General features: G+C 37.0%; 2 protein-coding genes across 3 annotated transcripts; both read left to right on the plus strand.

Moving 5' to 3' along the window:
• The first annotated feature begins 2572 nt into the window (after positions 1-2572).
• Positions 2573-5273, plus strand: LOC116215478 (glucan endo-1,3-beta-glucosidase 7). Of its 2 annotated transcripts, none has more exons than XM_031551200.1 (6): positions 2573-2733; positions 3052-3347; positions 3599-3967; positions 4051-4374; positions 4474-4765; positions 4953-5273. In XM_031551200.1, exons 1-6 carry the CDS (start codon positions 2664-2666, stop codon positions 4988-4990), a joined length of 1389 nt encoding a protein of 462 aa, XP_031407060.1. In that variant the 5' UTR covers positions 2573-2663; the 3' UTR covers positions 4991-5273. The 2 variants fall into 2 exon arrangements, with proteins under 2 accessions (XP_031407060.1, XP_031407061.1); XM_031551201.1 differs by having other exon boundaries at positions 3052-3152.
• A 166-nt stretch (positions 5274-5439) lies between these two features.
• LOC116215479 (protein LIKE COV 1-like) lies at positions 5440-8551 on the plus strand. The gene is made up of 6 exons (XM_031551202.1): positions 5440-6381; positions 6868-6920; positions 7063-7172; positions 7341-7508; positions 7587-7811; positions 8111-8551. The coding sequence occupies exons 1-6, from the start codon at positions 6238-6240 to the stop codon at positions 8215-8217; spliced, it is 807 nt and encodes a 268-aa protein (XP_031407062.1). The 5' UTR covers positions 5440-6237; the 3' UTR covers positions 8218-8551.
• Positions 8552-14384: the final 5833 nt, after the last annotated feature.

A 14384-nucleotide genomic window follows, 5' to 3' on the forward strand; every position in this document is an offset into this window, starting at 1 on the left:
AGACTAGAATAAGAATGCAGAGTTGCATTCAAGATCTTCGAAGCAAATATAGTCTGAACAAAATTTGAAGTGCTCCAACAAGGCAATAAGAGTTGAGATACAGCTGAAACTATGTTTTCTATATGTATATTATATATATATATATATAAATAATGGGAAGACTTGTAGTTGTTTTGAGAAAATGAAGAAAATAGATCTAATTAAACTAGATGAAGATCCGCACGTTGCGCGTACGATTACCGAAAAATATAAAGATAGAAACATTGAACTATAAAAAAATATTTGCTTCGCTTAAAAATGCAATTTTTTTAATAAATATATATTTATTTATTTAATTGATTGAGTTTTATATAAAATAAGGAAATGAGAAAAAGAATCTAAAACTATAAAAAATAACCGAGTATTTTTTTATTCCATTATAATATGTAAAACATGCATGAAAAATGACTTATGATAAGAAAAATTTAAAATATTAAGTTTTAATTCTTATAAAGTAAGATTGTCCATATAAAATTTGAAATACTAAGTATATTTCATTATTACTTTCAGGAATATACATATACAAAAATATTTAAATCAGAAATATCTAAAATATCTTTCCTCGACATTATACAATCTAATATAGTCATCTTATAAAAGTAAAATAAACAAAAAGTTTTAAAAAATCTCATAGGATAGAATTACAATTATTGATAGTGAAAAGTAATATAGAATAAGAAAATTAAAAAAAGAAATATTGAAGGATTTTCAATGCTGAAGCAATACCTAAAATGGAAGTGGAATAAAGATCTTAAAACAATCAATATCGGAGCAATTAGTTTGAAATTTGCATTAAAAATTTCATTCTATAAATCAAAATTCAAAAAAGGAGTCTTACAGTTATTGAAGTAATATCAATAGTGGAATTGGAGTAAAGTTCTTGTCAAAACAATCAATATCGAAATAACTAGTTTGAACTTTGTATTAAAAATTCATTCTACAAATCAAAATTCAACAAAAGAATAAGAATAAATAAATAAGCTATTGTCTCGAAATTCATGAAAAAAATGATTTCATTAAATTATGATGAAATAAAGATAACAAAGAAATATCTGAGGCATAGAATTGAGAAGAGTATTACATATTGAAGTGATATCCATAATGGAATTAAAATAGAGATCATGTCAAAACAATCAATATCGAAACAATAAGTTTTAAATTTACATTAAAAAACACATTCAACAAATCATAGTTCAACTGAGAAATAGAAAGACTTGGAGAAGGGAAAAAGTAAGGTTCATAAATATATAAACAATATCCGATTCTGCTTTACATTTTGCTTCCCGTTACATACATATATATAAAGCAGATAATATTATAAGGTGATGAGATGTTTTCATGGAAATCATTGTTGATATAGTATATGCAATATAGCAGTATAAGTTACTCGCTGATGTTGCTGCTTAGGTTGTTGGAGACTTATATAATATATATATATATATATATATATATATTCGCGTGCAATACATATGCATATACCATTATATTATATATATATATATATGTTGGTATAACGCAAACAACATCTATATATATGCATATTATAACGTAATCTATATCCGGGCGATGTATATATGTATATTTTTCAGTATATAGGCTTACCTTGTGTATTATGTTTATATATTTCGTGGGATATATGTGGACAAAATGCAAATTACATTGTATATTATGTTGTATATAATCTATATATTGGGTAATGTATATATTCTACTGTATATTCTTGCCTTGTGTATTATGCATATATGTTCCATTAGATATATGTGGACAATATATACGAGAATTTTTTCTTGATAAAAGATTATAAAATTTTCCTTAATACATAAGTAACAACATGGAAAAGTGAGAGAGTTTCATTTTTTATTTTTAATAATGTGACGTCCTAAAAAGTTAGTTCGAACTTTGTTTTCATATATATATATATATATAGATGTATATAAGACAAGATTAAAAGAAAACTAAGATCTTAAGATCTTTTTGTATCCTAAGAAATACCGTTCAATATGTATCACTAAATAAAATTATGAAATGAAAATCCTTTTCTACAGTAGGAAAGTGATTATCCTTCTTAGGAGAATTGTTCACAACATTTCTCGGACAATTATCTTTACGGTTGGGAGAGGGAATATATTCTAAGCTCCAACCTCACTCATTAGACAAAATGTTCAACTTTTTTTTTTCCCCTTGCATAATTTATATTTTTTCTTCTTTCCCTTTTCTGCTGAATTATTATTATTTTTTCTTACTGCGCAATCTTTTTATTGGTATGAATCCTGATATTCAGAAATTTAATTGGGCACCAACTAATCCAATCGAACTGGGTCAGTCCATTAAGGGGTAAATCTCTCACAGCATAAATTTTCTACATTTACAAGGACTCGTATCTGAGACCTTGCTTAAGCGGAATAAGTGTCAAACCGCTTGAATCAACTCACGTTGGATACTGCATAATCTTTTTGCCACCGAAATTTCCTCTTTCCAAAACTGCCCCTGTCCCCTGAGTTTTCATCTCCCCAAGTCTTTATATCCTCTTGTTCTGTCCCTTCATCGTCCCAGAGTTGTCTGTTACATGCCAAAGACAAGCTCTTAGCACACAGACAGCAAAGAGAGATCTCCCCTTTTCGGCTATGGCAGCCCGAACTTATCCCATCTCGCTTCTGTTCTTTGTCGTTCTCTTACATGCCGCCCGCTTTGGAGGTGAGTTTTCTTCCGCATATGTAAACAACTATGCTTGACGTACATACATCCCGTTGCAGTGTTCTGCCAAAGCCGCCTTCTGTCTGTATCAGTTCCGTGTAAATTCCAATGGCAGTGAGTTCCCTGAGGTGTTAAAGCCGAAACTATGCGGCTCCTGTCTATTGATATGTCAAATATTTAGTTGCTTCGGCACTAAGATTTCCAATTAAACATCGTGTATTCGGATTCCAGTTATGTTCTGCTTGGTTCAGTGGTTTATATTTCCATGATAAATACTAACACGTGGTTGATTATGTCTGTTGTTCGGCAATCTTGCAGAGTCGGAATCGTTTATTGGGGTAAACTATGGCCAAGTCGCGGACAACCTGCCACCACCGCCTGCCACAGCGAAGCTCCTCCAGTCAACCTCCATCCAGAAGGTCCGGTTGTATGGTTCTGATCCTGCCTTAATCAAATCCTTAGCAAACACTGGGATTGGGATCGTGATTGGGGCAGCCAATGGGGACATCCCAGCCTTGGCTAACGACCCGAACTTTGCGAAGAGCTGGGTCAGCACAAATGTTGTCCCCTTCTATCCTGATAGCAAGATCATCCTTATTACCGTCGGGAATGAGGTAATGCCGGTTGGTTCATAGGAATAAGAGTGCACACCCTCACCTGCACGTGGAAATGTCAGTTTATAAATCCAGCCGGTCGTTAATGTTTCCACATGTGGAATCTGTAAATGCAGAATAACCCGGCATAGATAGTTCATATCCGGAGAATGAACCGATTTAAATTGACTCATTTCGTAGTTCATTACGCTATTTTTTTCTTCTTTCAACAAGGCATGTGGCCAATGTTCTAGTTCCTAAATATCTGGCAGGTGATGACCTCGAATGACCAGAATCTGATGTCCCAGTTACTGCCAGCAATGCAGAACGTACAGAATGCCCTCAATGCAGTGTCTTTAGGGGACAAGATTAAGGTTTCCACGGTACACTCAATGGGAGTGCTCAAGACCTCGGAGCCGCCTTCCACAGGGAGTTTCCACCCGAGCCTCAGTGATCTGCTGAAGGGGCTCTTGGGGTTCAACAATGGGACGGGCTCTCCTTTCGCAATTAACCCGTACCCATACTTTGCATACAGGAGTGACCCAAGGCCCGAAACTTTGGCTTTTTGCTTGTTCCAGCCCAACGCAGGGAGATTCGACTCAAACACCAAGATTAAGTATATGAACATGTTTGATGCTCAGGTGCATGATTACACTTCTCCTGGTTTATCTGCAATAGCAAGATGGTGAAAATTTTGCTCCTATCTAACAATACATTTGGGCAGGTCGATGCTGTTCATTCTGCACTTAACTCGATGGGCTTTAAGAACGTAGAGATAGTAGTAGCTGAGACGGGATGGCCTTACAAAGGGGACAGCAACGAGGTTGCCCCAAGCGTGGAGAACGCCAAAGCCTATAATGGTAATTTGATTGCCCACCTTCGCTCAATGGTCGGAACTCCACTGATGCCAGGTAAGTCAGTGGACACATACCTGTTTGCCCTGTATGATGAGGATCTGAAGCCCGGGCCAGCTTCCGAGAGAGCTTTCGGGCTTTTCAAGACTGACCTCTCCATGAACTATGATGTTGGCCTTTCCAAGAGTAGCCAGGTGAGAATATTTATGCATTACATGCCCTTATGGTACTAGTCAATTCTAAATCACTACTGCTGCTAAGACTTTTGTGATTCCTTTCTATTTCTGCTGAAGACTCCAGCAACACCGAAGACTCCCGTGTCTCCGTCTCCAAAGCCGAAGAAAGGAGGTTTATGGTGCGTGCCAAAGTCCGGTGTATCAGATTCCCAGTTGCAGGCGAACCTGGACTATGCTTGTGGGCACGGAATAGATTGCGGTCCCATCCAGCCAGGCGGACCTTGCTTCGAGCCCAACACTGTGGCATCTCATGCAGCTTATGCCATGAACCTCTTCTATCAGAATTCGGATCGAAACCCATGGAATTGTGACTTCTCGCAGACCGCCACTCTCTCATCCGATAATCCTAGTAAGTTCGGGACAAACCATGTACTTAAGATCTCGGTTGATTGCGAGTACTGCTTTTAGCAACTCAAGAGTCTACTAGAAGATATATGTCAAGAGAAACTACATTTACGCTGACAGGACTTTCTTCAATTGAAAGAAATATAAGCCCGTCCTTTCCTCACTTATGATGTCCTGCATCTCTTTTGCAGGTTACAAGAATTGCATCTACCCAAGTGGGAGCAGCTGAGCATGGTTCAGGATCGTAACTCCTTCGGAGTAAACGAAATTAGTCCATGACAAAAATGCAGTGGAGGTTCCCAACTCTGGAATATTCACATGTAAAGATATTATTGTTACACCTAGGAGCCTGAAGCTCCTTCTACATTGCACAAGAGGGTGTTTAGTCGCGACGAAAATAGGCGGCAAATCGGGGAAGAAATGTATGTATGGTCGTCAGTAGTACTCTGGTTTTCCTCCATCCATCTTGTTTCAAAATAATAATCAGACAACATATTCTTTATTCATCAAAATAGCTTTTGGTCATCGTAATCATCTGATAGAAATGTTGCTCGGCTTTGGTCCTAGAAAGGATAGAAGCTTCTTAAGAAGACATAAATTATCCCGTTGGAGCGAGGGATATGATGTTTGTCAGTTGGAAGTTACGACAGGTGCTGTTTCAACAGAAAACACGGGCCAGTGATGCTGTTTTTCGACATTCAACTGAAATCGCATATAATCTTCTCGAACAAACTAGTAGTTCCCAAAATTTTCATCTTATCATGCAGGGATTGCAGAAACTGAGCATTGGCAATTGGAGGATTCATGTGATCAGATCGCTTTTCATAATTTTTACACCCTCGGTACGCTTTATATAGGCAATTCATGATGGAAAACCAAACATGCTAAGATAGTTGCATACTCGCATGCTATGCGGTCGTCTCTGATACATCGTGTGAAGAACAGTGGCATCTCATCAGAATGTACTGAAATTCATTAAATTCAAAAAATCCAAAGAGATGAAGAGTCACTTAATATGAAGCTACGGTTTTTCTTTTCTTACTAAAAACACGACATGCCCCCAGCCTATTTGCTAAAGCCTAAAACTAATCATATCGGCGACGACATTGAAGCTAAGAACTTTACCTTAAATTCATCTATTGAACATTTTTATCATTCATCAATAAAAAAAATTTATTAGATCTTTCGTTATTTTTTTCTTGTAATATATAATCTGGGTCAAATTGATTTTCAGTTAAAAGTGGGGCCCCCGCGTGTTTCCCTAACGAACTCTCAGATCCCACGGGACCTCCCTCCTTCCCTCTTCACGTAGTGCTGTAAGCCTGTAACCAACCGGCTAGAGCAATCACCCCACAGAACCAAAGCAAAATCCGTGAAAGGAACAAAAGTCGGTCCATAGATCGATGGATTTATCGATCCAATAGTTCACTTCCAAGAGAGGAAGAGATTCACTTGCAAGAGAGGAAGAGATCGAAAATGGCTTCGAGAGACAGAGACAGAGATCGGGAACTATTGATTCCGGTGGCTTCGATCTCCGACAACGGATGCTCCAAATCTTCCTCTGCGTCATCCACTCCCCTGGCTGTCACCGCTCCTCCCCATCACCACTCGGGCCGTGAGGTTCTCCATTTAATCTCTCTGTGGACATTTTGATCATTCCGCTCACATGATATGGTAGATCCGTCGGTTTTCTTATTCGTGCAAAATGCACACAGAGATACGGGATTTCTGTCTGCATGTGGTGACTGAACCGGCAAGCCTTTTAGTTTGATTGATACGGCCAACCGAAAAATTTATCAGCAATTACGGAATTCAGGATAGGATATGTGTAGGATTTGAAAGTCCGTCATTTCCTTGTTCTTCGGAGCAAGTTGTTGCCCGATGCTTATGCCAGGGTTGATTTCATCATTGGGAAAACTGTGCTCGCAAAATGTCTGTTCTGCAAGCTTCAAGAAACAGATTATTGTTTCCAAACTGATATCTATCAACTCTTCTATTCGACTCGCATACTGTATCTTATGTAATGAACCCGATCTTCGATGTTTGAGTCAGTCAACTTGTGACGACTGTGCTCACTGGTCCATTGTTTCGGTCATCTTTTTGTAGGCAATCTCTAAGGTCGTCCGTAGCTGGGCGTCTAAGAAGTTTATGACTGGATGGTACATTATCTTGTCCTTCCATTAAACAAATTTGTGTATGATCAGGCCAATTTTCTTTTCTTGGAGATTTTTTTCATTCCTTTTTACTTTGCGGTGTTCCGATTACAGTTTCTCATGTATCTTGAGATTAACTTTATTTCAGTGTCATTCTCCTTCCATTAGCGATAACATTCTATGTCACGTGGGGTTTCATACATTTTGTGGATGGTTTCTTTTCCCCGATTTATGATCACCTCGGGATCAACATATTTGGTGAGTACAAGTAAACTTCTAGTGATTAACTTCTAATCTCTCCTCTACAATACCGAGTTCAAGTCTCGATACTACGGCCATTACATTTAAGAGTTCTCGAAGTATCCTCATTGTATCTCTGCTAAGTTCATCCGAAATTTCTTGAAATGCTGGCCTAATTTTTTGCAGGTCTTGGGTTTGTCACCTCCATCACATTTATCTTCATAGTCGGAGTTTTCATGTCCTCGTGGTTAGGTGCTTCCGTTCTCACGCTTGGGGAGTGGTTCATTAAGAAAATGCCCCTTGTGAGTTACATCTACTCTGCCTCGAAGCAAATAAGTGCGGCAATATCTCCAGGTAATGGGAAGTTTATTTATCAGGTTAAGCAGGATCATCGTCCCTATGGAATTCCTAAACTCGGTGTTGATTTTGCAGATCAGACTTCGAATGCCTTCAAGGAAGTAGCCATCATAAGGCATCCTCGAGTTGGGGAATACGCGTTTGGTTTCATCACGTCTACAGTCATTCTCCAAAGGAGCTCAGGCGAGGAGGAACTGTGCTGCGTCTATGTTCCCTCTAACCACCTGTACATCGGAGATATCTTCCTGATTAATACAACTGATATCATAAGGCCGAATCTATCGGTTCGGGAAGGGATAGGTAGGACCCTCCAACTGAAGTTTTTCAACTCTCTCTTCCTATGCTGTTAAGAGAATGAGGAATACGGGGAAAAAGTGCATTCGACCACCGATACAGAACATGCTGGATCATTGACGTGCCATCTAACATAATATCTTTTTTTAAGATGAGGAAAATGAGAGCTAAAATCAGTTTTGTAGACTGAACATACCTGTTTGTGTCGATTCTCGAGACAATTTAACTGTTTCTTCGGTTTTCTGCCTCTATATATCGATAATGCAGTGGTTTACTTAGCTTTTGAAATCTCATGTGATGTGCAGAGATCGTCATTTCTGGAGGCATGTCGATCCCGCAAATATTGACCACAATCGACACTCAAGTCATCCCGTCATCAAGACTCAGCAATTTGGCATCCCTGAAAGTTTAAACACTTTAAGTTATCTGATGGGCGGATAAAGTTTCCAGTAAAAAATAAACTCTGCTAGCCTAAGGCTGCCTTGTATGGCGATCGTCATCGAGGTTCATCATCTCAAAGAAGAATCTTGCAAGGCATTGAGATCGGAAGTGAGAGGAGAAGTTACAATATATGCACGTTCTTTTTCTTGATTTAACTGCCGTTTGAGAACAGAGAGGAGTTGAGTGGAGGAGAAGAGAAGATCTAAGCCAAAGGAGATTATTAATTGGCGAGCGACAAGCACAAGAAAAAACAGAATGTAATTCTCGTATCGAAATGAAAAAGACTTGTCTTTCCCATTGGGTTATGTCCATGTTACACTATCAAACACGTGACTTTGTGTTATCCATCATTCGGGGACAGCAATTACGGACAGATTCTCACTGCTGCAGAAAATAGCAGCAAGACAACACATCATAACAGAGCTGCATTGTATCATAATGCAAATGCAGGCATTGAACACTACATGTTATCCACCTATACATGGATGTACGCACATCCCTTTTACCAGCCATGCAGAGCACTATTTGCTAAATTGAATAGAAGGAAGAAAGCCGAGTACTCCCGAGCCATCGGTCTTAGAGCCCACAAAGCATCATCAATTTGAGTCTGCACTACATGAGGTGCATATGTAGATGTGGCCATTTGTATAGTGTTTCCATTCTGAGTATCCTCTTCCTTTTAAACCGAACGCCTTTTGAGAATATGGTGTTCTTTTACCGCTTGTCTGAATATGGTTATGGGGGGTTATTATACAAATTTGTATATTTTGCACATAAGCGGATGGATGCAATGCACCTAGGCAGAGTGAATTAGAAGTGACCTGACGAGCTGTTAAAGTGCAATGGAGCTGCTGTGGTTATGATCCTTATGGATGATACCGGGTATGCCCAATTGGAAGCCACATAAAAAATTGTGTCATTTCTTTTTCAAAAGCCTTTCGGATAACCGATCGGTTCATTTTATCCATTTTATTTATGTTCTCCCCAAACGCTCTGCCAGGGCACATACGCGCTCGTCAATATTGCCCTGTCACTGTTATTGCCCTTTCACTTTTTTCCCGCTCCCGACCAAACGCTTCGTCACGGCTTCCTCCTCCGCCCCAAAATCCCGTCCCTCTTAGAACTACCTGGCATTGCTCTTAAGGTGCCTTCCATGGTCCACGGACAGGAATCGTGAGATATGGTTTGCTTTGCGTCAAAGGGGCATAACTATTCTTTCCCTGATAACGAAATATATCAGTTGGTTAGTGAGCATCATGTTGAGTTACTCATCTCATGGCACTTAGTTTGCTTCTTGTACTTTCAAATTCTTGTTCTTTCGCGATTCCAACACTTCCAAGGTCAAGCCTTTCATGTTATCCCTATAGCAAGTTGACTGTAACTTACCGTGTTTTCAAGATCTTTTTAACCCGTGTTTTGACTGGCAAAGTGAGAGAGGGCTCATCCTATTCTTAGACATTCCTTACAAAACTCGACATTCTTTTCCAAGTGTGGCATTACATGCACGTCATTGCTTCCAAGTAACTGACAGATTACATTTCGTTGATCATGCCAGGGGAATGGATGTGACTATGGAATTTCCATTGCTTCAAGGTAAGTGAAGGATTATGTTTTGTTGATCATGCCAGGAGAACGGCCGTGGTTATGGGATTTCCATCTGTTACAAGGATTAATACCGAGGTTCGATCTAAATGAACTACACATTATGTTACTAATGTGTTACCTAATATCTGCTTGGCATGTAAAAGCTTTCCCTGGAGCCATGTTTGGTGAGCGAGGAAATCAGTTTTTTGTCGCCATTACATTGTATTTTTGCTGCGTATATATAAATCACCTAAATGGAGGAATTGCTTACTGCTTGTTATGATTTTTGAACTCTGTTCAGACCCATAGTCAACCGATTAATCTAATCTCTGTACATGCCATTTGTCTTCAATTCCTTGTTTTATTCAAACATTTGTAGGTTCAACTAAAGCATGTGTATTTAGGCGACGTGGTCACGAAAGGGTGGGAGCAAGGTAACTTGTGTTATTTTTGCTGGAAGTATGTTCCTCTAGATTTCCTGGCAGTTGGCAGTCTAAGTTAGTAGACAACCTTGCAGGGTCTTACTGAAGAAGAATGGTATAGCCAACAAGCATCCCGATACGTAAATCAGGTTTTTCAATGTGTTATTCGTGACCGTGATGATTATAAAGTGATATTAGATGATGCTTGTCTGTCCAATTAGAACTCAAAAAAATTTCCTTTTGTGTAGCTTATAGTGCTTGCCCTAAATATTTCTTTTGCATGCTTTTAACTTTATGCTTCTACAAAGTTTGTTTTCATTACGGAGATTGCAACAAGTCCCTCTACATAGTCGAAATGGGGAGATTTATTGGACCCGTTTCTCTTCAATGAGGAGAGCAAAGTAATTTAAACTCACATGAATGGTTATGGGTTTAAAATTGGGAAAACTACACTTTTGGTCCCTTATCTCTTACTTACTTTTCTATTTTTATCTTTTTTCTAATTCTTTTTCTATTTTCATCATACTGTTACCTTTTTTCCGTTAAATATGCTGACTTAGATCCCCGTAGACAATCCATGTCCACATCTACATATTCCTCTTCGTGGGGTTTATTGCAATTCTTTTAAGGAAAAATATTGATTTTATTTATTAATTCGAAAAAAATTCTTCTATGGACCCCATTCTTGCTTGATTTTCCAACACGTTTATGGATTGAAACCCTAATTTATGGAATTTGTAGTCAAGATTTGCTCATGTCGAGTGATTTTTGTTTAGCTGCGATTTTTCCACAATTAGATAACGTCTTCTTATTAAGATGATTGTTCCCGATAATGGCTTAGCGAATTTTTCTTTTATCAATAGACATTCTTGATGTAACTGATCCTAGTTGAATAAAATAGAAGTTTGATTGGTGATAAAAAGAAATTGTTGATCTACTCGCTATTGTTCAATGTTCCTTGTCTTCTTCAGTGTTCAATTGATTATTTTCATTCTTTAGGTTTTATTTATTTTTTCTCTAACAAATTAATTAACCTAATGGGAGGAAGATGCATATTTTCATTTTGATGAGAGAATTTTGAACAAAACCAATAAAGGGGCCACCAATTTGGTTCAATGGTAAAGAATTAATCCGCGTGGCTCTTTTTTATGATGTGAATTGTCTATGAGTATCCAACTCAATATACTTGACAGAAAAGTTAACAGTACGATGAAAATAAAAAAGTACCGTAAAGTACATGACAAAAGTTGAAAAAAAAAATAGAAAATGATGAAAATAAAAAAGCGGGCAAAAATAAAGGATCAAAAGTATAGGGTGTGTTTGTTTTCGCAACAAAGTTTAACTCAACTCAACTCAACTCCACTTATCTTCAATTCAACATCACAATCATTATTTTTTTTATTTTTTAAATATTTTTAACCATTTTACTCAATTTTTAATATTAAATTCTCTCAACTATTCATTACTTTTTCACAATTCAATAACACAATCATTACTTAATCATTATTTTCTCTCAATTATTTATTACTTTTTCACACTTTTTCTCATAATTCAACAATACAATCATTACAAACCAATTAAAACTAAAATTCAACTCAACTCTCAATCCAAACACACTCATAGCTTTCCATTTAAAATTCATTTGAAGAGCACCCACAGAGATTGAAGAGCTTGGTATTCAAAATAAATAAATAAATAGTTAGGGCATCACAAGGAATTTTTTTGGAGACACCGACAACAATAATTTCGTGCAACAACAAAAGAGGAAAGATCCGCAGCAACGGAAAAAAACAAATTGCTTGTCTGTTCAAATTTGATCTTTTGCAGTTTTAGAAAACGCGACAACCTGAAAGTCATTCACCGTTACATCGAGCTCAAAATTTGAGGAGAGGTTTTAAACTTGCCTTTTTCAACTTGAATAATGGAGATTGGCATATGACCTGCAACCTGCGTTTTGACTCTTGTCATTATGCCCCATGTTTTCAGTGATAATCTCTTTTTAACTCTAGTTCTAATCTTCTTTTTTTTTTTTGGTATTAGTTGTGGCTTCCAAGAATTAGGTATAGCAATTGACTGATTGGTGTATGAATTGGTCGATTGGTATATGACTCTTAGTAGTTAATTGCTAGAGAAAAATTACAGGTTACTCCATATATCCTATAATTTCACCAGATTCTTAAATCTATCATATACTTTAAAAATTATCATAAATATCTCATGGTTTACATTTGGTTCCAAATCTATTCTGCTGTGAATTTATCCGTTAATGAAACTAAGTAAGCTCCAAACTTATCCCATGATTTTATTTTTTTATCAAATATATCCCATAATTTTAATTTTTTTCAAATCTATCTCGGATAAAGGGTCACATTGGCAAAAATGGGCCACTTACGTTCTACATCGGCAACATCGTTAAATATTGACGGAAAATATAATGGCACGATAGATTTGGAACCAAATGTAAACCATGAAGTATTTTGGGTAATTTTTAAAATATATGATAGATTTTGAGAATCCGATGAAACTATAGTATATATGGGGTAATAGCCCCAAAAAATTATTGAGGGTAGATTGCGGAAGCTTTATCGGTACCATTACGTTGTGCTTGTACTAGTACGTTTTCGCGTTAAATTTGGTGTCCTTTTTGTTTTGCGCATGTACACTTTGATTCTTCTACTTGAATAATTCCCATTCGGAGGGAGATTTGTTGATTGTGGTTGTTTTTCCTTGTCCCACACATCACAACTTTCCAAAATTTTGGGCTCGGGTGCCCAGCCCACAAGCTTGACTTGCCCCACAACTCGAAAGAAGCTAGGACATAGCCATTTGAACGGAAAGTCGGGATGAAAATCGATAACTTCTTTGACGCATCTTGAACCCTTTTACCGAATTGTTGTTTATAAATTAATTTTCCCATGGTTTCATGGAATATAATATCTTCCATGAAACCATTGATAATGAATCACAATTACATCTTCATGCTGTTAAAATCAGTCACACCACGTGACAACGAATAGTGATTTGTGCCGTTACTGGTCAATGTAATGTCTTCTTTTAAATAAAGAGACATCACCATAAGATCTCGGATGGGCCCAGTGAGCCGCTGTGATGGAGGCTTGGATTTCAATTTCCGTGGGCCTCCGTGGTCTTTAATGGCTTCGTCCGGCACGTGTTCAACAAGAATCTAATTCCTCCGTAAAGGTCAATCAACGTCAAACCTTTTTCTTTTCAATTTTTATCGGCCCACCACGTTCTTTTACCCAAAAAAAAATTGAAAATGCAACTATTACCTACAACTAGACTTAATGCTTTGTTGGGTTATATATTTTATTTTTAACTATATTCCACTTAACTCCACTTATTTTCAATTCAATAATATAGTTATTACTTTTCATTTTTTCTTCAATTTTTTTAACCATTCGATTTAATTTTAATATTAAATTCTTTTAATTATTCATTACTTTTTCCACAATATAACAATACGATCATTATTTTCTTTCAACTATTCATTACTTTTCACATTTTTTCTCATAATTCAACAACACAATCATTATAATCCAATTAAATATATATATATATATATATATATATAAAGCTGGAATAAAGTTGAGTTTAACTCAACTCTAATCCCAAACAAGACAGAATGTTCCATAATAATTTCGCGAGAAAAATATCAATATGAGCACAACTTTTTTTTTTTTCAATTACCAAAAGAAGCCGTTGGTACAAAAGGAGAACAAATGAATGCGGAATATTCTACTTTTGAGAATTGAATTGTAGTCTTATAAGTATCACACTTCGAAATTGAGAGCGAGTGTCATGGTATCGAAACTCCTTTCTCATCCAAACAATATCTCAATAGAACAATTCAGCGAAAAAATATCTCAATAGAACATACCGAATGGTTTTTATCAAGAAATTAGAGGGTTCGTCTTAATAGCAAGTGTTTAGGAAAATATTTCGAGATTACTTAATGGAAAAATATAGATAGGTATTAAAGAAAACTTAAATTTAGTCCATACGAAGTAGGATTTTTTTTTGGGTTGAATGGCAATGTTTTATTAAATTGAGATGCTGACCAGGCCACCGGCCATGACAACCTCAGGACCGCTAACCACAACGTTAAAAGTAG

This window comes from Punica granatum, chromosome 7, assembly GCF_007655135.1.
Source record: "Punica granatum isolate Tunisia-2019 chromosome 7, ASM765513v2, whole genome shotgun sequence".
NCBI lineage: Eukaryota > Viridiplantae > Streptophyta > Magnoliopsida > Myrtales > Lythraceae > Punica > Punica granatum.

What these genes read in the sequence shown, in the direction of transcription:
- LOC116215478 (XM_031551200.1), top strand. Translation starts at nt 2,664, where the DNA reads ATGGCAGCCCGAACTTATCCCATCTCGCTTCTGTTCTTTGTCGTTCTC. An exon ending in TGAACATGTTTGATGCTCAG is followed by an intron (nt 3,968 to 4,050) that starts GTGCATGATTAC and finishes ACATTTGGGCAG; the next exon opens with GTCGATGCTGTTCATTCTGC. An exon ending in GCCTTTCCAAGAGTAGCCAG is followed by an intron (nt 4,375 to 4,473) that starts GTGAGAATATTT and finishes TTTCTGCTGAAG; the next exon opens with ACTCCAGCAACACCGAAGAC.
- LOC116215479 (XM_031551202.1), top strand. Translation starts at nt 6,238, where the DNA reads ATGGCTTCGAGAGACAGAGACAGAGATCGGGAACTATTGATTCCGGTG. An exon ending in ATCACCACTCGGGCCGTGAG is followed by an intron (nt 6,382 to 6,867) that starts GTTCTCCATTTA and finishes ATCTTTTTGTAG; the next exon opens with GCAATCTCTAAGGTCGTCCG. An exon ending in AAGAAGTTTATGACTGGATG is followed by an intron (nt 6,921 to 7,062) that starts GTACATTATCTT and finishes ACTTTATTTCAG; the next exon opens with TGTCATTCTCCTTCCATTAG.